Raw genomic sequence first — 24,497 nt, 5'->3', positions numbered from 1 at the left:
ACCCACCCCGCAGGCTTGGCATCAATGCCATGCAGGACTTGGAAACACCTCCGATGCAGCTGCACTCGTCGCCGATGGGCCGACGATGACCGGTTCCCACCAGTTATATCCGCTACCACTTCTTGATCTGCGCAGGCCTCCCAATGACGACTCCCTGCTTGGAGCCACTGACCTCGCTGTTCCTCCTGGTGAATCCTCAGCGTGTTCCTTTGCTCCTCGCTGCCCTCTCCTGCTCTCACGCTGTGCTTCTGGTGCCAAGCTCACTCTCCGTTACCTCCTTCAGTTCTAACCCCACTGCTGCCCGTCCCTGTCTCTGCCCTCTCCTGCTCTCACCCCGTGCTTCCGGTGCCCTCTGCCTGTCCCGCTCTATGCCACAGCACCCTGCTCCCTGTCTCTACTCTCTGCCCCCAACCCCCCCCCGCTCTCACCCCATGTTTCAAATACCTTATGCCTGCTTAGCTCTGCCACAGCACCCTGCCTCTACTCTCTGCACCCCCCGGCTCTCACTTTGTAGTTATGTTTTATATTATTGTATTTGAAAGTTTTAAAACTTTTATTAGAACTTTTACATACAATCATATAAAACATAACTAAAAACATAAAATCCCGAAAGGCAGACCTATTGGCTTTGCCAATGCTTTTTGACCCTTTTTACGTCTTTCTTTTCCTCTTTCGTTTGTTGCTCTGGGTCAAAGTTTGTTGAGGAAAAATAAATGTTGGTCCCAAAACAATAGTGCTGGTGGACCCCACTGGCTCAAATTAACCCCTGAATAATCTGGAGATGAGATAAAAAATCTAGGGGCATATTACCAAGCCTGGTGATATTAGATTATCGCCACTTTAGCGGACGTTTTCGGCCGCTAAGTGGCGATAATTATATTGCTCTATTAGCAAGCTGTCGCTAACTGATGTTAGCGACAGCTTGTAGGCGATAGCGAGCGGTTTAGGGTCCGCTTTGCATGTCAGCGATATTTATCGCTAATGACATGCAAAGTGGGCGTACCCAACCTGTTAGCGACTGAAAGCAGTCGCTAACATTGCTATCGCCTATTACCAACAAAGGCATGGAAATATTTGCGGTAAGCGCGAATATCTCCAAAAACTAACACCTGCTCAGACCAGTTCTTAGCCATTATATCCAATGGGAGGTGGATATAATGGATAAGACCCTGTTAGCGATAATGTGTGAATATCGCTATATTCTCAGCGATATTCACGCATTTCGCCGCTATCGCCGGATATTTTATCGCTTTAGAGATAAACGTTGCTAACGGCGATGCTCGGCGATAAAAAAAAAAATCACTAAGCCCCTTTAGCGATAAATATCGCTAGTTGTTGGTAATATGCCCCCTAACTCCTACAAGTTTAAACGAGCAGCGAAAATATTGCAAAATACCGAAAGGAATTTTGGGATGACCCCAAATGTAGGTACACGCGCAGTACTCCAGCAGCGACGCTCTAAAGCGCCTCCTCGAATGTGTGATTTGTGGCTGAATTATTTACATATGGATCCGTAAAATATTAATTCTCCACAACACAAACACCTAAGCAGGCGGGGCAAAGTGCTGCCGCCTGCAACTGTTTTTTACTCGTTTTATTGAAATGTTTTCGTATTATATTAGGAACATTTCAGAGTGATTAATTTGAGGCGCCCCATACATGTCAGGAGTTCGCGTCATTTCTATTCAACACTTTATCGCATTATTATACTGAGTTATTTGTGTTTTAGCTTCATGTCAATGATGCGAACCCACCCTTAGGCGGGGGCGCAGCTACCATTGGTGCAGCAGGTGCAGTGACACCGGGGCACTGAGGAGCCATGATTTAAACCCTAGCAATGCTGCATTTTACTCCCCGAACGGCAGTCGAAGGGGCCATTTCCCTTGCTTGCTCCAGGCCAATGACATCCTTGCTACGCTGTTCCCTTGGGTTGACTCAGCCTTTCATCTTTTTACCTGCAGACTGCACTCGGGTGTCTGCAGCAGGGCAGAGCCCACCGAGCTGTCTTCTGACTTTAGAGAACCTGTTCTGTTCCGGAGGTTGACTGGAGACATTACTGCCTTGATGAAGGCGATAGATAGATGTATGTGACGCACTAGCTGAACAGATGTGGACAGCACATGATATATTGTCGGAGGGCTCGGTCATGTGAGTGTGAAAGATGCTGCGTCTGTGGAAGGGCTGTTTATTCTTGGGGGGACACTATGCAGAGCTTGTCTGTGAATGCCTGGCCTCCTGAGAAAGGACGGCGCGCGCGACCCTCTGACCCGGAAGCTGTTACAGGCTGGATCTGTTGCAGAGAGATAGATTAGGGTGACCAACTGGCATTGGTGCAAATTCAGGACGGTGAGTGTAAAAATTCAGGACAAAGGGTCAAAATTCAGGACACAAATTCAGGACAGGAGTTCAAAATTCAGGACAAAACTTCAGGACAATTGGATAAGTTTTACAGACACATCAGAGGTCGCGAAATAGTATATAAGCAAGCCCAGCCATATCCAAACATATTCAACCATTTGCAGACCTATCCATCATGTATCCTTCCATCTATAATTTCACTCATCCATCCACCCTGTCACCCTATTCATCTGTACACTCATCCATCCACTCTTCTACCCATCCATCCATTCATTCACTCATCCATCCAGCCATTTACCCTTTCACCCATCCAGGCATCCTTTCACTTACTATCCATCCACTCAGTCACTCATCCTTCCACCCTTTCAGTCATCCATCCTCCCTTTCTCTCTCCATCGACCCTTTCACTTAGCAATCCTTCCTTCCACCCATCCATCCATCCACCCTCCCACCCATCTACTCATCCACTCATGAATCCATTCATTGACCCTATCACTCATCCATCCTTTCTCTCATCCATTTATCCTTTCACTCCTTCACTCATCTATTCATCCTTTTGGCCATCTACCTTCCTTTTCACTCACTCACTCATCCATCCTTACATCCACCCTTTTGCTCATCTGTCCATCCATTCACCCTACAATTATCAGTTCATCAGTCCATCCATCATTTCACTCATGCATCCACCCACTCACTCACTCATCATGCACCTTTTCACTCATCCATCCACCCTTTTACCCATCCAGCTACCCTTCCACCCATACATCCAGCTATTTACCTTTTCTCTCTTCCATCTTTCCACTCACTCATCTATCATCCATCCTCTCATTATCCATGTATTCAATCTTTCATTCATCCATTCACCCTTTCACTAATTCATCCAGCCAACCAGCCATCCCTTCACTTGCTCACTCACCCACCTTTTTCATATTAATTTTGAGCTGAGCCTTTTTGAGAAGAGGCCCATCAAGAACTTTACCCTCGCTGCAGGAGCCATTCCAGGACTGGGACAGAAGCCACCCAGGGCAGAGACAGGATCCACCACAGGGGGGGACAGGAGCCATCACAGGTCGGGGGCGGGGGGGACAGGTGCCATCACTGGGGGTGGGGGGCAGGAGCCATCACAGGAGGGGGAACAGGATCCACCAGGGTGGGCACAGGGGTGGGCATGCAGTATTCTAGTATCATCTTGGTCTCTTTCCAGGGTGGGGTAGGGCTCCTCACCCCCTCCTGGACAAGACAACGAGAAGACATACTCTCTTTCCAAAATGTTAGTTTTGCCCCCCCACACACTGATGTACAGTACTTAAAGGAGATACTCCAAGAGAACTGATTTAACTGATTGTCCTCCATACTTTGTTAATCAGTGTGGGTGCGATTGTGCCATTTCTTTATTTTCTTACATTATAGACTGCATGTTTGAAGAACTGAGGTTTGCTTACAATCTAGTGACAGTAATTACAATCTGTGAAGAGAACCACGTGTTGCCTCGGTGTAATCAGGGCCAGTTCTAGGATGTTTGGGGCCAGTGGCGGCTGGTGACATTTGAAAGTGGTGAGGCATAACTATATTGTCTTAATGCACCGCAGTGAGCGAGCGTAGCGAGCAAGCCGGAACAACGTACGGAGGGTTCGGGGGAGAACATTTTGAAAAAAGAGTGGACAAATGGTGCATTTTCAAGCAAATTTGAGAAAGCAGGAAGGTTAATAAAGCAATTGTGAAAGTGCAGTTATTACATTAATAAAGAGATGTCATATAACATAGGTAGCTGCTTATTCAGTATGTGTGCCTTTGCTCTCCCTGTGTCCTTACATATCACTCATCTGTATCTTTGCTCCCCCTGTGCCCTTACATATCACTCCTGTGTGTCTTTCCTTTGTCCGTGTCCTTACATATCTCTCATCTGTGCCTTTGCCTCTCCATGTGCCCTTACATATCACTCCTGTTTATTTTCCTCTTCTTGTGCCCTTGCATATCACTCCTGTCTGTCTCTGCTCTCACAGACCCCACTAGCTGGACACAGCAAGAACAATTGTCACAGTTAAAATACAATTTACACCAGGGAGTCTAAAATCGGAGCAGTACATTTCATACATAAATGGTATTATTGCTGGTGTTAATCTTTTACATCACACATAACAACAAATAGCATTGTATCTCGGTGCTTCATCGTCATACCTGATATACACAATGGTCTAAAACGATGACGGCAGAGCCGGGGAACCAACGTTCAGCCTTCGCCTCCCTGGGTGACAAGAACTGTGTGATCTTGGACATGCCACTTCGTTTTGCGCCCTTTCTTTAAATTTCCTCCTCACCAGAAAAACTCGACCCTTTAATTAGTAATAGCTTCGCCACTGCTTTAATAACTTTATTAAAAGCACGGGTTGTGACTGGAATTTTAAATGAGCATCAGTTGAAAGATCAGGCACTGGAGGGAAAAACCTGAGACATGGGATCCCCTTTTCCCTAGGATTGGCATCTCCGACTGTAAACAAGACAGCGCTTGGAGGACTATGTGGCCACGCTCTAGGCGCTCTAAATATGGCATGAACACACAGAGCGTTCAAAACATCATCTATAGCAACTCAGCCAATTGTCAACTGAAGTGTGTGGAAGTTGGAAGGCTCAGATTTGCACTTCTGAGCTATAAGGTACGGAAGGTTCAATCGGCAAGTGTTCAACTCACTGAGTCATTCATTGTACCACTGCACACTGAATTGGTTTTTGGCACTTTATAATAAGGATTGATACTGGTCAAAAATAACCACTTTAACCAACATTAAAACAATAAAAGTTTCAGTTGCCTTACAGGTTTTGCAGTGGGTGCATACCTCATACAGCTACTTTAACACTTTTGTAACGCGTGATCTGCCGGTTATACATGCTTCTCTGAACACATGCAACAACTCACTGAGCAATGTTACCGATAATTCAAATAAGTGACCTACAACTTACATGCAACATTCTGCCGTAGGTTCTTTTGACCCTCTAAGTTATTTTATAATTCAAACCTATGATCAGAGTGAACACAGACCTCTCCAGCAAGTTCATTAACCACCTGAGCTGTATTAACCACCTAACCTGTATTACTGGCATATCATGCGACTTGCCTGATGCCGAGAGATGCCTGCAGCAGGTGCCTTAAACCCTCTAAGGAATCTTAAATTGTGGTTTTGGAAAATTAAGGCAGGCCAGGCAGAACAGTTTTACTATCACATTTTTCTCAATGTCAAATTATTTTGTGGACAGTGTTTGTAAAATGAATCTATACGTACTGCCAGACCAAAGGCAGACTGTCACTGTGTCACATGCTCTTTTCCTCCTTGCAGTGCTCTCTATGGTGACTCACTCGCCCCATTTCAGCTGCCACCCCCTCCCTTGCCTCAGTTCCAGCCCTGCTGGCAATTGACTGACTCAGCCCCAGCTCGACTACAGCAAAAAGGGATTGCCTGAGATGTGATCGGACCAATTTGCACGCTGCTACTTTATTTTACCGCTGCTCACTGATTAGTGGAAATCTTAGAAGTAATGACGCGTATGGCTTAATATTATCACCTCAGAGAAATTTTCTTTGCCACGTTATTACTTGGGGCCCTGGGCAGAAATGGAATGTGCGAAGCCCCTCTAAGTTGCGGAGACATGGCGCATTCAGGGCTGTTTGCATCTGAATAGATGCCCCTGCTCCTGAAGCGACCGCCCCCCCCCCCTCTCTGTCACCTTCAAGCAAGAACCTTTAGCAGCTCATCAAGGGCTGGAGGTGTGAGGATTGCCACCCCGCTGTGCCTCTCCAATGCTGCTGGGTATGTGAGCTTTTGTCCTGCCTTGGAGTCTGTTACACTGGCCTCAGCATCGGAGTCAAGAAGAGAGGTGGGTGGAAGATGCGCCGGCTTCAGGGAGTTGCGACCGGTGCCGGTTAAAATTACGGACAAATGGCGTCCGTTAAAAGATCCTTCACGGACAACGGACAGACGGCCGAAATTACGGACTGTCCGTGAAATTTACGGACGGTTGGTCACCCTAAGATAGATGCGCAGTAATCCGGCTCACCCCAGACCCCGTCATCACGCTGCCGGTGACGGGTAAAAAACTTCAGAGAGTGCCCCCAGAGGGAACTCGGCTCACGACCGAGAAAAGAGAGCTAGAGCCTTTTTTGTGGGAACCCCGAGGTGGGCCAGTAGGGCGGGGGAGAGCCAGTCATATATCAGGGCAGTGCCTACTACTCAAGAGACCCCTGTGAGTGTGCCAGACGGGTAGGGACAGAGCCATTCACATGCCAGGGTGAGCCCCACCCTGGACCCAGAGTCCTGGCACACTGGCGGGATACGCCTGGACCACAGGTCCTTGGATGCACCAGCGGGCCTGGGGAATGGTCACTCGCATCTCTGGACCCCCAGAAAGTGGGCCAGCAAGAATGGCATAGAGTCATTGACATGCCAGGGTGAGCCCCCCCCCCCCCCTTGGATCCCCACTCTCAGAGGTTGGGGCAGGAGGGAAGGAGCAGTCATCCACAATATCAAAATAAGTCCGATCCATGGGTTCTACCGGATGGACCAGCAGGGCAGGGGCACCGGCACCTCATGGTAGGCCCTCAAGACCCCAGACGGTGGGCCAGAAGAAATGTGGGAGGGTCACGCCTCCCTGGAGGGCCCAGGAGATGGCTCTGACAGCTCCTCGGCCCGGGTCTCAGGCTCTTAGGGGGTCCTCGCTTTACACCCCCTTGAAGCTCTTTCTTCATTAGCAGGTAGAACATGGCGGAGGGGGGTGGGGGTTCAAAAGTTGGTCGGGGTCTCCCTGGACCACCAAACGGCCTGTGACTCTTCCATTTCTTTCTGCCATTCCCAGGGGAGCTGCGCGTCTTTGGAAAGGCCTCCTTCCCTGTACTGGCGGCGGACCAGATTCAGGGGGAACTCTCTTTGTGGCGGGTTCACACAGGACACAAAATAATTTGTAAATAGTCGCATCCCAGAACCCTAAAGAGGCACACAGCCCCCTTTGGTAAACCCACCTGTTACGGTTGAAATGTAGGTGTTAATTAAATTAACTTTAGTTTTTCCTAAAAACTGTGAAGAAATTGCATCCAGTGCAATGTCACGAAAACGAGAGTTTTATGGAGTCCTTACACTCAATTTACACAGGTGCTCACCTCTGCCGGCACCAACTGGAGGTGCAACATCCAGGGGGAAGGTTTCCCACACAGTTTTGACTTTGCGCATGTTTATTGCGCCTTCCAAAGGCCGGAAGTTGCCGCTCCATAGAAATACCCAGGTGTCTGCTCCTGAACCGAACCTTAGAACCGGTAAAGGACGCAGTACTGACAGGTTTTCAAGTTTATTGCTTTGATCATTTCAAATATTCACCTGAGTGACGTCATGTCATGACACTATAATTCACCTCGAGATGACGTCAGTGCAGGATAGAAGTCAAGCGGCTGTTCCTCCTATAGCATCTACTTGTCATCGCATGTGCGAAGGAGGGAGAGAGAGAGAGAGAGAAAAAAAACATTGATAGTAGACGGGTCTGTCAAGTATTTTCATTGGCAAAGTTTCTTCAAAGTTCCACATTTTCCCTCTTTGTGAAGTTTAGAGTTTTCCTGTTCATTTAACCTGCTCCAAGTGCTAACGAATTGAGAAACAACCTTTACAACGCAGTCATTACAACAGACAGGGCACAAGTCCTAAAAAAAGAAGTGGGGGGATGCTGACGTCACGACCGAAAGTGACATCACGAAAGGTGGCTTGCACCATCAGTTGTCGAGCTCCCGGTCAAATAAGAGGGGGGAGGCCGTCCACCCGCGAGGTTTCACGAGCCCTGACAACACACTACCTTTACAACGCAGTCATTACATCGCAACATCCTTTACATCGCATGCCATTACAACGCAGCCATAACAACGCATGTCACTACAACGCATGCCATTACAACGCATACCATTACATCGCATGGCATTACAACGCATACCATTACAACGCATAGTTTTTACCCCTAAACTATCCAACACTTACACTACTGTTGCACTCCCTCAAGTGGGAATAGTCATTTTACCCCCACATTTTCCAACACTTACCCTACTATTACCCCCAAAAATTATGCAATGTAATGGTATGCGTTGTACTGATATGCGTTGTAATGGCATGCGTTGTAAAAACATGCGTTGTAATGGATGTTACGATGTAAAAACGGAGCTGTTAAGGCATGCGTGGTAAATGTTTGCATTGCAACGTCATACATTCTAACGGATTCTCCATGGAATTTGTAAAGCTAGCCCTTTCTCCATCCTCCTGACCTCAATGTGCGAATCCCCTCACTCCAGCCACAGGACTGCAGGCCCGTACACTTCCACTGTGTAGGAAAGCTGCCCTCGTCATCATGTCTGTGCCATGATAACCCAGGGGCATCCACAAACGATGCCACTGCCTCAGTTCTCAGACTCTTTTTTTCTGCTGCATACTACGCATGCACACACACTTGGTATACCTGCTGGGCGTTAGTTGCAAAAAGAACAATTGATGGACAGAATGCAGAACAATGTCATACATTCACCCCAGTACAGAGATCTGGGCCTAAATCCATCATTTTTTTGCTCACCATGCCATTCCAGTTTGGACCCAGCCATATGCAGATCAGTCTTGACCCTGTGCCTCATGGGAACAGTCCAGCCCGAACTGCCAAGCAATGTCTTTCCTGGACCGGAATCAAGCATCCAAGGACCGGTTTAGGGCTTTAAACCCTCATCAGCCAGGATAGCTTGACTCCAGTGAGATGGAGAGCACATGCAGGGCATCAGTGCAAGGTTCTAGGCAGACACATGAGTGGACCCTTGCATGGGACAGCCATTGAGCCACACTCTCAAAGGCTAAAAAAAAGGACGGGTCACACTATCCATCTCCAAATGCGGATTCTGCTACCTCTGGTTTATGTGCTGTTCCTAGGACAGGAACAGGAGCCCTCTGTCCATTCTGAGGGTACACTCGGTGCACCCCTCCAGATCACGAGAGGCCTGGACCTCACACAGTCAAGGACCGACCCATACCTCTACGCACACGCAAGATTAGCGTGAAGCCAGGGTCAGAATAAAAGTCAGGATACCCGATACACTCAGTCGTGCGCTTAGGGCTGGGGAACAAGACAAGATACTATGCAATAGCTATTCCTATCCCAAAAGACATCTGTCTTCTACAACAGCAAACTCAAAATTGAAACCACCATCCTCGTGATGCACTCATGCACACGCATCATGATGTCATATCATGACGTTCACATAAGCCTTTGTCGCGATCCGTGTGTACATCTGCGGCCAGTTTAGAGTATGTTTTCTTTAATAGAAAGCCTATTATTCGATTGCCAGCCATGCTTGTGCATGCCTCATGATGCACCCACAGGCATTGCAAACAAAAAAAAGCATTGGCAAAGTCAATAGCCCTGCATTTTAGAGCTGAGACCTCTCTCCCCAATGCTTGGTTTTATAAGAATAAGATGCTACATCCCAGCTAGTGTTGTCTCACAGCACTCAGGAGGAGTGTTTGGAACCCTGTCTGAATGCATCTATTTATATGAATTGCAAATGCCATTTTGCTCTCGTAACAATGCCAAATAAGCCAGACTTGGACGTGGAAATAGCTTTGTGAATGAGGCCCAAATAAATACATGTGATGCAGAAAACAGTGGTCTCGGCACTAGTCCTTTCGAGGCTGGACTACTGCAATGGCCCTCTGATTGGAATAAACAAAGCCCTTCTTATCAAACAGCAGGTTATACAGAATTTCGCCGACCGTTTGCTCTTCAGATTGCCAAAATATTCTTCCGCAAAGGCGGCCCTCAATGCTCTACACTGGCTTCCAGGGGTAAAACTGATTCATATTAAGGCGCTTTGCATCGCCTTTAGGGCGCTGCACAACCAGGGGCCTGCATACCTGATTGACCACTTTTGCTGGTATACACCTCCCAGAATGCTGCGGTCCTCCGCACACATGTTGGTGGAGGTCCCCAAAGCGCGACTCTCTAACTGGGGTGGCAAACGTTTTTAAACGTCACGGCCAGATTGAGAAATCAGCTGCCATACAGACTTAAAAACTTGCCCGACCTGATCTCTTTCAGAAAGGGTCTAAAGGCTTGGCTTTTGAAGGCATAACTTGTATATTATATTTTTAATTTTTATTTTTTTTTGCAATTTTTATCTCACGGCTGGCAGGATGTTGGATGACAAGCGCCTAGACGCCTTAGGGTATTAGCTGCGCTATACAAATAAATAAATACATACGATGTGGTTTTCTTCATTGTCAAACAATATAAAAGAACAAATGCAAAAAATGGAAGGTGCACTCAATGAGAGTCCAAAGGAAAGAGAGTATAATAAATATCTTCTTCTTTATTAGTAGTTTTTTTCCACATACAGGCACAGCCAACGCGTTTCGTTCCTTTAATCATACGGAACTTCGTCAGGGCGAATTGATTTAGTATTGAAATCGGGATCTATATAAACACGGCTCGTGGATTGCAAGAATAGAGGCCTCCAGAAGTTCAAAGGCATGTAACCTCTTAGTCTTCAGGATTCCGGCGAACTAGGTGGGAAACTGGTTCAAAGTGGGGTAGGTGTCCACAGGCAATCTAATTGTTGCCAAGACGATATCCTGTTGTTCCCCCTAGTGCCAGGCTCCAATGACGGCATCAGTAAAAAAAGGAAAAGATCACCGGTCCATAATACAACTCGGCGTTCGCGGTAATGACAACCGTGCACCTGTAGTCGGGTGCTCCAAATTGCAAAAGCGTCTCGTGGCGGCGTCCATAAAAGAACAACATTTATATCACTTATTCTCAACCTATGACTTAACTAATCGAAATACTGGGTGCTAAAACATAAGCAACTGGTTATCTGTGCCTGCGTCAATAACTGTTAAGTAGCTAGCTGCATTAACAAATATTAAAAAAACATTGGGGCAAATTAGCAAGGGCGTTATCGCCGCTTTAGCGGCACCTTTTGCCGATAAAGCAGAGATTTTTTTATTGCCCAATTACCAAGCTGTCGCTAACAGCAGTTCGCAACAGCTTCCAGGCGATAGCGAGCGGTTTGGGGCCCGCTTTACATGTCAGCGATATTTATCGCTAATGACATGCAAAGTGGGCGTACCCAAACTGGTAGCGACTGAAAGCAGTCGCTAACACAGCTATCGCCTATTAGCAATACCCGTAGCGTGATAAAAAAAGTGCGCTAACCGCGATTAGCGCCAGGATTTTACACCTGGTAAAAACCTGACTTACTGGAACAGTGTCCCTAATGAGCCATTAGGGACATCCCCTTAGAGCACACCTCTTCTCCTCCCTTAGAATCAGAGGATTCCACACACGTTTTTATCCATTTGGAAAATGTTTATTATCTTTATCTTTATGTTTGCTTGTATGCTTTGTATTTGTTGTTTAAATCATTCACAACACTTTTAAGCGTATATTCACATCAGTGACAGAGATTATTTCGTTATCCAATGCATTTCGGGCGTACCGAAGCGCCCTTCATCAGGGAATACATACTCTAAAACAAAGAACATATGATACCAAAATTAAAATGTAAACGTGTAATTTTTAAATCTGTTCAAACCATTAACATTCTGTTCAAAACACTGTGACTGACACATTTATCAGACTCATCGGTGTACATTCTAAGTGTGCTAGTAGGTAGGATCACTCACGTGTCACTGTATTCTATGTGGGATTCAGAATCTGTAAAGACAGAGATAGATGCAAGCGCTAGGGTAAATGATCTGCTCAAATATCTAAAACTCTTCTCAAAACTAAAGGTTGGTTTAGCGCTTTCTAGAAACTGACCTAGTCTCTGATGGTTCGGCGTCTCAGTCGGCGTTCTCTGCCCTTCCGAAATGGATGGTAGTCATGGTTACTAACAACTACTGCTCCTATACGCTCTCATTCCGCTCACGTGATCGTGAGGCGGGAGGAAAAACGGCGATCAATCCCGCCGGGATAATCTATGTTTACTCTTCTGAAAAGTGTCAGATTAGTGATCAGACTAATTAAGGTGACCAAATGATAATTCTAAACGTCAAAACTAAATGTTGTACATATTGGTGGTATAAGAGGATCGAACCCTGGTCTGCATCTGAAACCAAGGGCCAAAACGTAAACGCTAGTGCTATACAACCGCTTAATGTGTCGTGAGTAAGTAGAATAACATGTATTTGGCTGAACATTTATAAATTACATTCAAATGGAAAAAAAACTACAAAATTGTGTATGCAATATCGCAGGTTATTCAGTCCAGTGTAAGGGGGACCAGAGATTCCCTTACTATTATACATTACCAGTTGCTATTTAAAGATAGCATGATAGTTCGCTCCTTTCATTCAGTCCATTGGGACTGTGGGTAGACAGTTTGTGAATCCAAAAGTTTTCACGTTGTAGCATATGCTTGGTGTTGTCTCTTCCTTCTGTTTTCTCTACTACTTCCAGGATGATATACTGTAGCTGAGAGATGTTATGTTTTGCCTCTATGAAGTGCGTGGCTACTGTCGATTTGAGGTTCTTCAGTCTAATGTTGGATTCACTATAGGCACCCAGGGACGTTGGTCGCCACCCTTTGAAGCACCCAATCTTTTTCAAAGTTCATTTAAAACCAAGGCTGTGCATTCACTAAATCATATTATCATTTATAAAAACCTGACTTAGCCATTTTAGTCAATAGGAGGTGGATTCTGTGGCTAAATCCCCACCTGCCTATTAACGAGATTTTCCTTAGAGATAAGATTTTTAACGCTGGAAATCTCATGTTATAGATGAGATTCACCGCTATCACTGGATTTTTTATTGCCGTGGAGATAAATGTTGGTAATACTGTGTTATCTCAGCGATAAAATCCAGCTATAGGAGGCGATAAAAAAAAATTGCCCTAAGTGCGGTTTGCGATAATTTTCGCAAGTTGTTGCTTCATTTGGGTTCATTGAGGGGTTTGTATAGGGCATGTGATGACATCAAACAGTTTTATAGGCCATGTGAGGTCATTTTTTGTGATTCCATCCAGGAATAATACACAGTATACATTTTCCTTTCAATGAACTGATCTTTTTGCCAGGGCGTGAGATTTCACTCACTATGATGTCGGGTGGTTTCCATTTCCCGGTTTTGAGCTGTCACTGTCACTGACGTTGATGAATTTTCGTAGGGCAAGTGACGTGATGCCATTGACCAGTTTCATAGTTGATGTGATTTTAGTTCCTGTCTTACCATCAACTGTTTTGTTTTATTGCATTTGGCACTGCAATAAGCGATGCCATCAAAATCCTTTATACATTGCGTGTGATGTCACTTCCTTTGACAACATCAAAAGCTTTAATGAGGACTGTGATGTTGTTTCCTGTGATGCCATTGAGATGTTTATAGAGTGTGTGATGTCACTTCCTTTGATGTCATCGAGCAGCTTCATTTGTTATGCAATGTCACTTCCTGTGACATTGTTCTGTTTCCTGTGATGCCACGCAGGTGTTGATAGGGAATGTGATGTCATTTCCTTTGACGTCATCTTGCAGTTTGATATGGTGCATTATATTGCTTCCTGTGACAACATTGAGCGGTTTCATAATGTTTGTGATGTTGTTTCCTGTGATACCACTCATATGTGCCCTACAGCATGTGACATCACTTACCCTCCCCCTATGGTTTTGGTGATGCCACCAGCAGTGTTTCTTTCGGGGCACATGCTTTTAGTATGGTCAACTAAATGCCAGGATGGAGCTGATCAGTTTAATGCTAGAAACCGCTGTGACGAAGTCTCCACTTCTCTCTTTGCAGGTTGCGAGCTGGAAATCCTCCGACAGAAGATCAGGATCTGTGAAGGTGGGTCATCACGGGGTCCTCTTGAACTCCTCTTTATTCTGTGCCCTTCGCTCTGGATAGAGGCCAGGGTACTGCTCTTCTTCTGTCCCAGCGCTTCATTCTTTCGCTGCGTCTGGAAGCAGGCGTTAATAACACGCCGTTCAGCAGCGGATGTCTTACCCGACCAATGCAGTCTTCCCCTAATGCGATTTCTTTGCCCACAGACCCATCATGATGACAAGGTTTGCCTATGCTTTCTATTCAGGATTAAGCCTGGGCGGTGAACTTCGCTCCGTTCGCAGTGTTTGCTGAGTTTTCTGCACTCTGCGGAGCTCGCGGAGTGCAGAAAACCCAGTTTCGCGATGTGCAGCTGAGTTTTTTCCCTCTTGCGATCGGGAATGGTAAGTTCGCGATCGGTAAGTTTACGAGCTCGAGCTGCTGCTCAGGTAGAATTTCTACCCAGGCGGCAGGAATACCAGCACAAACTGCAGTTCGCACTGCATTCTGCCACTCGCGGAACTTCAGAGAGTTTTTTTGTAACTTTGCGGAGTTCCGCGTGGAAAAACTCAGCGGACTACGCCCAGGCCTGTTCAGGATACCATGGCCCACAGGGACTCTCCCAGGCCTTCACTGTTCCTCTCTTAACCACTCCTGTGGGGTCTGCTCTGGTCATGCACCCCAGTGTTCACATGTGTAGCTTCCTGAATTTCGTCTAGTTGGACCTGGTGTTAACCCACATGTGCTCTGAACTGTCAACAATCTTTATTTACCCCTCTGGAATATGCTCCCTGAACTGGAGACAATCCCTGTCTTTCTACCTCTATAATGTGCACAGTGGTCTCTATGTGGCCCCTTGACCCTTTATCGTAACTTTACTAATCTAGTAACACTTTTCCTCCTGCTCTTCCCATAACCCTATCACTTCAGTTCCCAACTTTGAGGCCACACAGTACATTTACTCCACCCTCCCTCTACTCTTAGTTGGCTTTTACCCTCCTCCTGGCCCTCTGCTGCCTTTTCTGTGTTGTGAGTCCAGCTGCAGAAATGTACATTAGACTGAGGGGAGGCAAAGTGCCTCGGTCTGGATGGGTCAATCTAAGCACAACTAAACATGGCCGCCGGTCCTACCATGTCTATGATGGTGTGTTCAACATTTTTACCCTCCGTTCTCCATTTGTTTTTTTGCTTGTTCTGGCCCTGTTCTGTGTTGTTCTTTGGGTTTGGGATGTTAAGCTTTTTTTAATGCATTTTCTTTCACGTTTCTCGAGTTTCTGCTATTGAAGTTTCTCCATCATCTCCATTTGTATAGTAATTTGGGATCCATGGGCAAATTTTGCGGGTTTGCGGTCCGCGAAATCTCGAGAAATGGCAAAAAAATTCACGAGTTTGTGAAAAAATGTGTGAACTCATGGATTTGCACAAGTATAACTAGAGTACTGTTTCTACTGGCTAATCAGTAAGTGCTACCTCGTTGGGTAAATGATAGAGCTTTTCCTACACTGCAGCTGCGTAAAGGGCCAGAAGAATCGTCTCCATTGACCATGTGTGCCTGTAACTTTGCCACAGCGCCAAAAGGCGCTGAGGTCCCCTGAGTGAACTGTCCATCATAGTTGGGAAAGGGCGGGAAGACGTTTCATACCGCTAGTGTGTGGTGGGCGGGGCCAAACGGGCAGGGCTTCTATGTGTGTTCACATGCCTCTTGTGTATAAAGGGTCAGAGAGCGAGCATGGCAGCAGATGAGGAGAAAGCAGCCTCCTGGTCACAGGAACTACACGGGGGTTGCGCTCGAGAAACTCATGGATGCAAAGACCTCCCTCAAATATTACAGCTAATTTTCGACAGCAGATATGGGGAAAAAGCACACTTGCCCAGCCTCGATCGTGCTCACTAATTTTTTGGGCTGATTAAAACGTTACTGAATTTGAGCTTCAACTCGGGCATGTGCAAAAATCCGTCCGCAAGCGGATTTGCGGATTTTTGGGCAATTTAGCGAGATTCGTGGATCCCGAAATTGCCGAAAATCCACAAATTCCGCGAGCGGAACGGATTTCCGCCCATACTTAGTGGGAACCTCATTCGCCCTAACTGGAGCTCCTCGATATTGTGGAACATAGAGAAAAGTTTGTGGGGCAAGGTCCTTACTGACCCATACCGAAGTCTCTAACCCTTTATCTGCACAGGTAGGCAGGAAGCTTCCTGGTGTTCCATATGTATGCGCTATGTTGACCTCTGCTTTCTGTCTGCCTCTCTCTTCTTCTCAATTCTCTGCCCTGGCCTCCTCAAAGTGGGTGTCCAGTCTAGAGAGTCTGACCCGCCCACCATTGACCCTCTGCAGGTGGATGGACCTTGAGGGTGTCTTCCAATGCCTCACCCTCCAGACCCTCTCTGTAATCTCAGGATGGGGAGGGGGGGAGCTCTATGGTGTATATGATGCTGCCACATACTTATTTTTCACACAGGATATCCCTCATCATACCATGTAGTATTTAGGGGCCCTCTTTGGGGGAGGCCACCCTTGAGTGCTGTGCTGGTACCCATTGCCAAGTGCATTAGGTTAAAAATGGGCCAAAAGTTTGGGCCGGAGTCCAACAGAACTCTAGAACTAGCCTGTATGTAAGTCTTTCCATTCTAATGCGTGTAGTAGTGTAGAGCACATGTGAACCTCTTATGTCACGTGGACGCACACCACAGTCCCTGCTTTGAGGTTCACCGTAGACACCGCCTTGATTGCTATCTCTTCCTACAGCATCGTCAGATAATGTGATTGTCTCCCTCATGTGGGCACATGTTCGTGTTGTTTTTGGCCTTTTTGAAATAGTCTGTCTGCTTGTGGGGTGATAAACCTCCTAGTTCTATAGCATCACCAGACTGTCCTTGACTTTCTGCATGCAATTTACTATCCAGCCCCAGGATCCGCTGGTTGTAAATTAATCTATTACTAAAATTGGAACATAAGGTTAAAATAGGCAAGGGTAACCTCATGCCCCAGGGTTGGACAAGAAGACGACTAGGGTACGCAGCAGGGCAGTGTTCCAGTACAGATTCTCTTCTTCAAAGCAGTTTGTGTTGTAGAACCTTATCCCCGTCATTTGTAGGTAAACTCAACCTGGACTACAATTCCCAGAATGCCTTTGATTGTTAAAAGAGAATCCCCAGACCTGGACGACACGGATGACATGGAGTACACTACTAACAGTAGGGACACTCTAAGGTTTTATTTTCTCAATTCTTGGCTCTAGGCCCTTTGAATAAGACAAAAGCACAAATCATATGTCCTCAAATTTCTTGTCAGGCTGGTGCCTCTGCCACTCAGCTAAGCCTGGCCCTGAGCCAGTCATGCTCACCGCAGCCTAACACCTGGCCAACTCTACCCCATCTCCCCTGCTCTTTCAGCAACACCGGCTTTTCTGGACATCCCCTCCAGGCCATCACTAGGGTACCACCGCACAGCTTTCACAGCACTCGCTTAGAATGGAGTGGACCATTTGACGTCACCGAGTCGCAAGTTCACAGCCATGGAATTTCAAGGAACAACGCAATGCATTCTCGGAGTTGAGCTCAAGCTCACTTGAGTTGAAACAATTGGAGGAATGTTTTAAACAGAAAGAGTTTGGAAGGAAAGAATGGACTGGAACAAGTTGTCTATCATAATATGAGGTCATCAACTGACCTTAAGTAAAGCCTGCTCTTTGTAACAGTTTTTATTTAAAAAAAAATTAAAAATAATTTTATTATTTTCAATATAGAGCTTAAACCAGAAGCAAGCTGCACGTGTACAGAAAAAAAGGATTGAACAATCAATGCATATAACAAATTGGTTATAAATATTAATTTAGAATGTAGATTTAAGCTCTTTGTGACTGTTAATTTTCATTCGCATGGGCTCACTTTCACCTGGTGCATTTATCCTTGCAGTTCCAACGCCCATCTTGTCCTTCCAGAAAGATGATTTCCTTATCCAAATCAACGGCTCTAAAGAGCGGCTATACAACCTGCGGCTGGAGCACAATGATGGTGGTAGACTGCTGAACAGCAAGCACAGACCGCCGGACAGCAACCACAACCTGGTGGGTACCGGGGCCCCTTTCTCTGGTCGTTGGCTGCCTTACCAATGCAGGGAAGAATCAAAAGAATACAAAATATTAGCAGGAGCTGGGTTTGTAGGATTCAAAAGTGGTGGGCCAGTGATTTAATGAACCCAAAGTAGCGCCATTTCCTCCTGATGGTGCTGGTGGTACATCAAAGTCACAGACAGCAGCTGCCTTACAGTGGCACCACAAAAGGCCACAAGATGGACCCAGATTGCAGAAAATGGCCTTGTTTGAGGGGAGAAACAAACTTAGATTTTGGAAAACTATATATCTGTAAGCAAGAGTTTTCTTGTCATTTTGCTGCATTACATTTTTTAATTAAAAAAAAATCCCTACCTTAAAATGATTATCAAAATTCACAATTATATGTACAAATAATCATGTATTGATCTGCCAACAAATGCAGTGTTCTAGCAATTTCCTTTCACAATTGGGGAGAGGGGTAGTACTTGGGTGCTGTTGTTGCACAGTTAACACTGCACAGCTGCCCTTTTAGTGAGCACGCACCAAGTTGCCTCGCCCTCAATCAAACATTCCAAAATGGCAGGGTGTAGACATACCTAGGGAAGGGTGCCAGGGGAGATTTTATTTTGAGGGGAAATTGTCCCACGGATGTGTAAATTGACATTATTTAGAAGTCTTAAAGGGTTTTAGCTTAATAAGCAAATTTAAATTGAGCTAAATAAGGTTGTCTTCTGAAGTGTTTGTCGCACCACAAAACTGAGTAGTGGAAGGATTAGGTGAGATTAGTCTGCAGAAGACAGAAGTTGTGTCAAACGACAGTGATCCTGGATTTTCTCATTTTGTTCAACTTATAATTAATGCAGACCAATATTGGTAGACTGGAATAAGTAAGTTTCTAGTCCACCTTTAAACAATGTTGACATGTTTCGGCCCTCTAATGCACAGTTAGATAGGTCTTCTTCAGACACACGTTTGAACAATGGAAACTTCATAAAGTAAATATGTTGCCTATGTGAAATAATCAAACGTTCCCTTACCATACTGAGCAACCATGATTCTGTTGAAAGATCTAGACAATAGGACTGTCAGATACTGATGTACAATAAATGTTAAAAAAAACATTATTTACAGTGTTTTATGTAGCGCGAACTTGACCCGAATTGGGTATCAGAGCGCTTTAAATAGCACCGGTTGCATTACACGAGGACACATTCATTTTTGTTAGGCACGTGGAGATTAAGTGATTTGCCCAGAATCACAGGATGTTCAGCGTCACTGACGAGACTCAAACCCATTTCCCCAGATTCAAGGTTGACCACCCTAGCCATTAGGCCAACTCCCTTCCCCTTAGGCTAACTCCTCTCCCTTTGACAGACAGAGTTGTTTCTGTCTCTTTGTCTGTTGGGAAAGGAGTGCAATGGAAATCTCAGAGTCCCCATCAACTTTTTCCCTTAACTTCACTACCGTACCTAAAGTGCGTTACAGAGCTATACGATCTCTGCACAAGTTGCAGGATCACTTATGCATGGATGGTCAGGAGGCAGATGGGACTGATTTGCATATTAATGCATATCTTGCATACGCCTGTGTCTGGTGGACATTTGGGAAGTGAACCTGTAAGTAGCATAAACATATTGAGCACATCCTTATGCGGCACTGTGACCTTCTCTGCACAGTGGCAAAAATATGTTTAGCTGAAAGAGTCATTAAACATCTATCGCTTTTCAACCCAGGTATATTCCTTTTTGTTTTTTTACAGACTGGAGATGGTAATCACACGATTTATCATTCAGACATTGTTCCCTGTCTCTGCATACTGGTACGTATGATCCCAGATCAATGCTTGTTTGATTCATATGAAAACGTGCCCCCGGTTGACTTCCTAGTTATACCGATTTATTTCTTGTTCGGTTTGCATTTGGAGAGCAATGGGACTAGGTGAATCCTATTAAAATAGAAACATTGTCATGATTTTATGATATTGGCCACTGCCAGAGCCTTACAGATATAATGTATGGAATTATGAAAATAAATATTCATTATTTTATGGACAAAAAATGGGCCTGCATACAGAATAGTCAGATATGGACCGAGGAAGTAAAACGGATAGTGTTTAAACTTTAAATATTATGGACACAGTTGTGCTGCTCTGTAAATTGTTCAACAGTGTAAGTTTAACACTAACTGGAAGAATGCTTTGCTGGCTGCATATTGGCAGACGTGTCTTGTCACTATTGTGCCTAACACACTTTTAACCTGTGCGTTGTTACATCCACATGTGAAAGTCAAACAGAGGGCAGAGACTTTCAATCTGGTACTCTGCAAGCTATAGTAGCTTCAGTAGTTTTGAGGTAAACACAATGGGCCCGATTCACAGAACTAACTTAAGACAAAATCCTAAACTTACTACTTTTGGTATTCACAGAAGTTAGGATTTTGTCTTAAGTTAGTTCTGTGAATCAGGCCCAATGTACTCCCTTAGTAGAGATATCTAAAGAAACAAATAAAATATTGATTAATAGTATGGTACTATTAGCGAAATATCATCTGGCATTAATATCATATCCTAAATATAAACAGTTAAAAAAGCACCCTCTTGGAGTTAAAAACAACAACTATATACCCAGTTGGACAGTGTTTTTGTAGGATAACTGTAGATCACAGTATGCTAACATAAAACTAAATTAATATGAAATGAGATGTATTTCAGTGTTCATGGTTCTATCGATCATTTCAACTAAAGCAAGATTGGAGCTTAAAGTTTATATTATAGGAAATGTAAGAGAATGAAAGAGAGTTGAAGAGCGATATTTCTTGACGAGGGAATTCTGATGAGTGAAAGGGTGAGTAAAATCAAAACCTATCAGGCTGGGACTGACAAATGGGGAATGAGTACTTAGCAAGTGGGGGTGTACAAATGAATACAATGTAAGACTGGTAAGTTCAGAGGAACAAGTGTTTTGCAATATTTGTGTACCAAGGAATGTATAGAGTTGGAAATGAGGCACACAGCTGGGAATGTGATGCAGTGGACAACATTGAGAGCCCACATAGGGAAAAGAAAAGTTAAATTGTGGAATAGTTGAGAAGGGTGTAAAAGGCATCCAAACTATATTTGAATTGTTTTGACTTTTTTAGATAAAGAAAGTGATAGGATCAATGGAGATTTTGTCAGAATTGAAACACAAGCTCAAGTTGGATGTAAAAACTACAGGCGTCTTGTACAATGCGCACTGGATCATTGAGGAAAATGGACTACTGACCAGCAGTCAAAGCAAAGTTGAGGACGTATTTGGTCCTGCCAACAGGGGAATTTGCATTCTTGGCCTCTTTTAAGGCAGTGAAATAAACCCTAGATTAAAGAATAATGTCTTTCTTCCTTCTATCAAATACCCTCTCTATTGGGCCAACCCAAGGAAAGGTTTTCTTTTAAAATTTAAGAGCCCCTTAGATATTGTTGTCTCGCGTGGCCAGACTCACCTGAGATTCTGCTTACTTGGCCTCACATTTATTGAAGACAAGATAACGTGATGGGTCTTTGTGATCGGAGCGCGTTGACTACTCTTACTGGATTGCTCCCAGCCTGCACCGGTGTTATGAAGGCTGCAGTCAACCAGAGGGTAGATATTTGCGCCTTATAGGTTTTAGTTAAATTTAAATTACGCTGACATAACGTGCATAATTTCATGAGTTTCGTGTTACACTAAATACTACTATTACACCATTACGCCACACTGGGTAATTACATCGCCAGTTGCAGCAAACCTATAGGACTTAAGTGCAGGAACAATACGTACAACCAGAACATGAGTGGCTCTTGATGACGGCATTTGTGTTTCATGCAATTTTTTAGTGCGAAATGTGTCCTTGCGTCAAAAATGACACATGAACTTGCATGGACTAGTAGAGTTATAGATGGGTAACAGTAGGGGTGTTTTCCACCCAGCGGCTCTGAGTGACATCTACTAGACAATGAGAGCAAAGCTTTAGTTTTCTGTGATATCACTCAGATTCAAGGCTTTGGCATTTGATAAAAAAAAGTCCTGTGGTTGTAGACATCTCACTTTACCTCGCAGTGCCTCCAAATATAATGGGGTAAATGGAATAGTGTGATGTGTAAATGTATGAAGTGCAGATAAAACATATGTCTGCTTAGCACTTTTAAAATGAAATGTTTCCACAGTGCATTTCCTCTCTCCACCAGATTTTGGATTTTTTGTTTTCGTTTCAAACTTACAGCATTCTTTTATTTGTCAGAGGTGCAACTTCTGCAATAACAATGTTGTCTGTAAAGCAACTCACTGTTCTTTGGAGCTGGGGTTGCATAAGACCAAATGACAACACTGATCGAAGGAGGAAGCTTATGACCCCCACTCTGAGTGTATCAAGGCAAGGCTTCAACTGCCTATGACCTGGATATGTTTAAAATGCATTGGGTATTTTAAACAAAGCTTCTCTTCATTAGATTCACATAAAAATCCCCTTGCACCTGACTTCTCTGCAGCTTGGAGCACATCAAGTGTTGGCACTTAGTTCATGATTAATACAGGAAATGTCACCTGATTAAAGGGGTGCAGCTTTCTACACGGAACAGTCATGATGTTTTTTGTCTTCTCAGCCCACAGCCATTAACCCTTTCGATGCTGATGACGAGCTCAGCTCGTCATCACCAAAAGGTGTCGTGTGCTGATGACGAGCTGAGCTCGTCATGGTGCCACTAAAATGGCATTTTCCAGCACAGGGGGGGAAAACGCCCAGCAGCCATGTGGTTAAAGCACAGCAAAGAATCTATAAAGTGCATCCATTATAACTAGCATCAAACACAAAATGGTCTTGCACAGCGATACACACATTGCAAAGTCCCCTTTAAAGCCAATATTTCAGCCTGTGTCGGTTGTTGGGGTCACCACAAGTTGTTTTTGGCCACATTTCCATCAGTGCCCCTGCTGTGGTTTACTCTCAGACCTTTTGTTATCAGAACCACAGTCACGTCTTCTCATCTCCTGTGTTTCGGCATAGTTCCAGAAAGGGCCTTCATCCGGACCCCGTCTCTCTGGTAGAGTTTCATTGGTGCACCAGACCTTGAAGTTGGTTTAGTTCCGCACCAGTGCAACACTCAAGAGCTTCACAGACCTCACACCGCAGGATAGAGGGTCACTCTACTTTAAATCTAGTAAAACATTGACAGCTCAATAAGCCCTCATGTTTATTTTATGAAAAGAATAATTTTCACCTCAAAGCTCCCTGAGGTGTTTCTTTCTCTGGAATCCATGTGCATTATTCACTGCTCTCATCGGAGCAATGAAAAACAAGGGGGCAGATTTACAATAAGTGGCGCATCCCTGCATATCAGCAGGGATGCACCAGTTATTGTGCGCCACGGCTCCGCCACCATGGATGCGCCGCATTTACAATGCGGCACATCATGGGGCAAAAATGGCACAGATGCAAGAGGCATCTGTGCCGTAAAGTCGGCGCATTGCTGGAGTTGCGTCGCAAGCGTGACGCAGCTCCAGCAATGCTCTGGGGGGCCCTATCTGTCCAATGCTGCATTAATCCTTACGCCTGCTTCAAGCAGGCGCAGGGTTTTGAAGCAGCATGGGCCCAAAAGTGACTGAGTGAAATCTTGTAGATTTCACTCAGCCACTTTGAGGAGGCGTTCCTGTGCCGGAACGCCCCCGCCCCTGCGCAGGAACGCCTCCTTCTGGCGCTGGGCTTTACAACGTGACGCATCTCCCAGATGCGTCACGTTGTAAATACCCTGCAGCATGGCGCATCTTTTGCGCTGCCGCTGCATCACAAAAGTGACGCAACGGCGGCGTAAAAGGGGCGCAAGCGGCTTGTAAATCTGCTCCCTAGTGTGTTTCCACTGCTCTTACGCAGACCCGGGAGAGCTGCTCCCATCTTTGCTGTCTCTCCTGGGTCTCACGGACCCGAAGGAAATGCTAGAAAGTGGACATTGCTGTTGCCTGACACAGGCAGTGGAGAGGCAGATGAAGCATTATCCTCGTCTCCAGCTCGCATTCCAATGTCTGCATCCCACCCTTCTCTTCAGGCCAGAGCAAGGCAGTGAAATGGCTGATGACAAATTGCCTTTGCTTCCTTTCCTCCCCACTTCCATGCTCCCACCTTCCCTGCAGACCTGAGAGGTGCAGTGGAGTGCCAGGGCACATTGAGTTGTGCAGCACTTGCTGTCTGCTTTCCTGTGTCTGTGCATACCTGTGAGAGACAGCTGGTCTCTGCCATGCTCGGTGCACCAAGACATCT

At 45.3% G+C, this 24,497-nt stretch overlaps 1 protein-coding gene across 2 annotated transcripts in view; it reads left to right on the top strand.

The window, feature by feature from the left end:
* IL17RC (interleukin 17 receptor C) overlaps window positions 1-24,497 on the top strand; it is a 208,340-nt gene that overhangs the window by 129,439 nt on the left and 54,404 nt on the right. For both annotated transcript variants that reach the window (XM_086939372.1, XM_086939371.1), the window contains 3 exons: window positions 14,152-14,196; window positions 18,091-18,242; window positions 19,990-20,049. In XM_086939372.1, the coding sequence (XP_086795498.1) occupies window positions 14,152-14,196; window positions 18,091-18,242; window positions 19,990-20,049 (257 nt within the window). The remainder of the gene's footprint in view (window positions 1-14,151; window positions 14,197-18,090; window positions 18,243-19,989; window positions 20,050-24,497) is intronic.

This window comes from Lissotriton vulgaris, chromosome 9 (assembly GCF_964263255.1).
Source record: "Lissotriton vulgaris chromosome 9, aLisVul1.2, whole genome shotgun sequence".
Taxonomy (NCBI): Eukaryota; Metazoa; Chordata; class Amphibia; order Caudata; family Salamandridae; genus Lissotriton; species Lissotriton vulgaris.
Note: the sequence above shows the minus strand (reverse complement) of the source record. Positions and strands in the feature narration are given on the sequence as shown.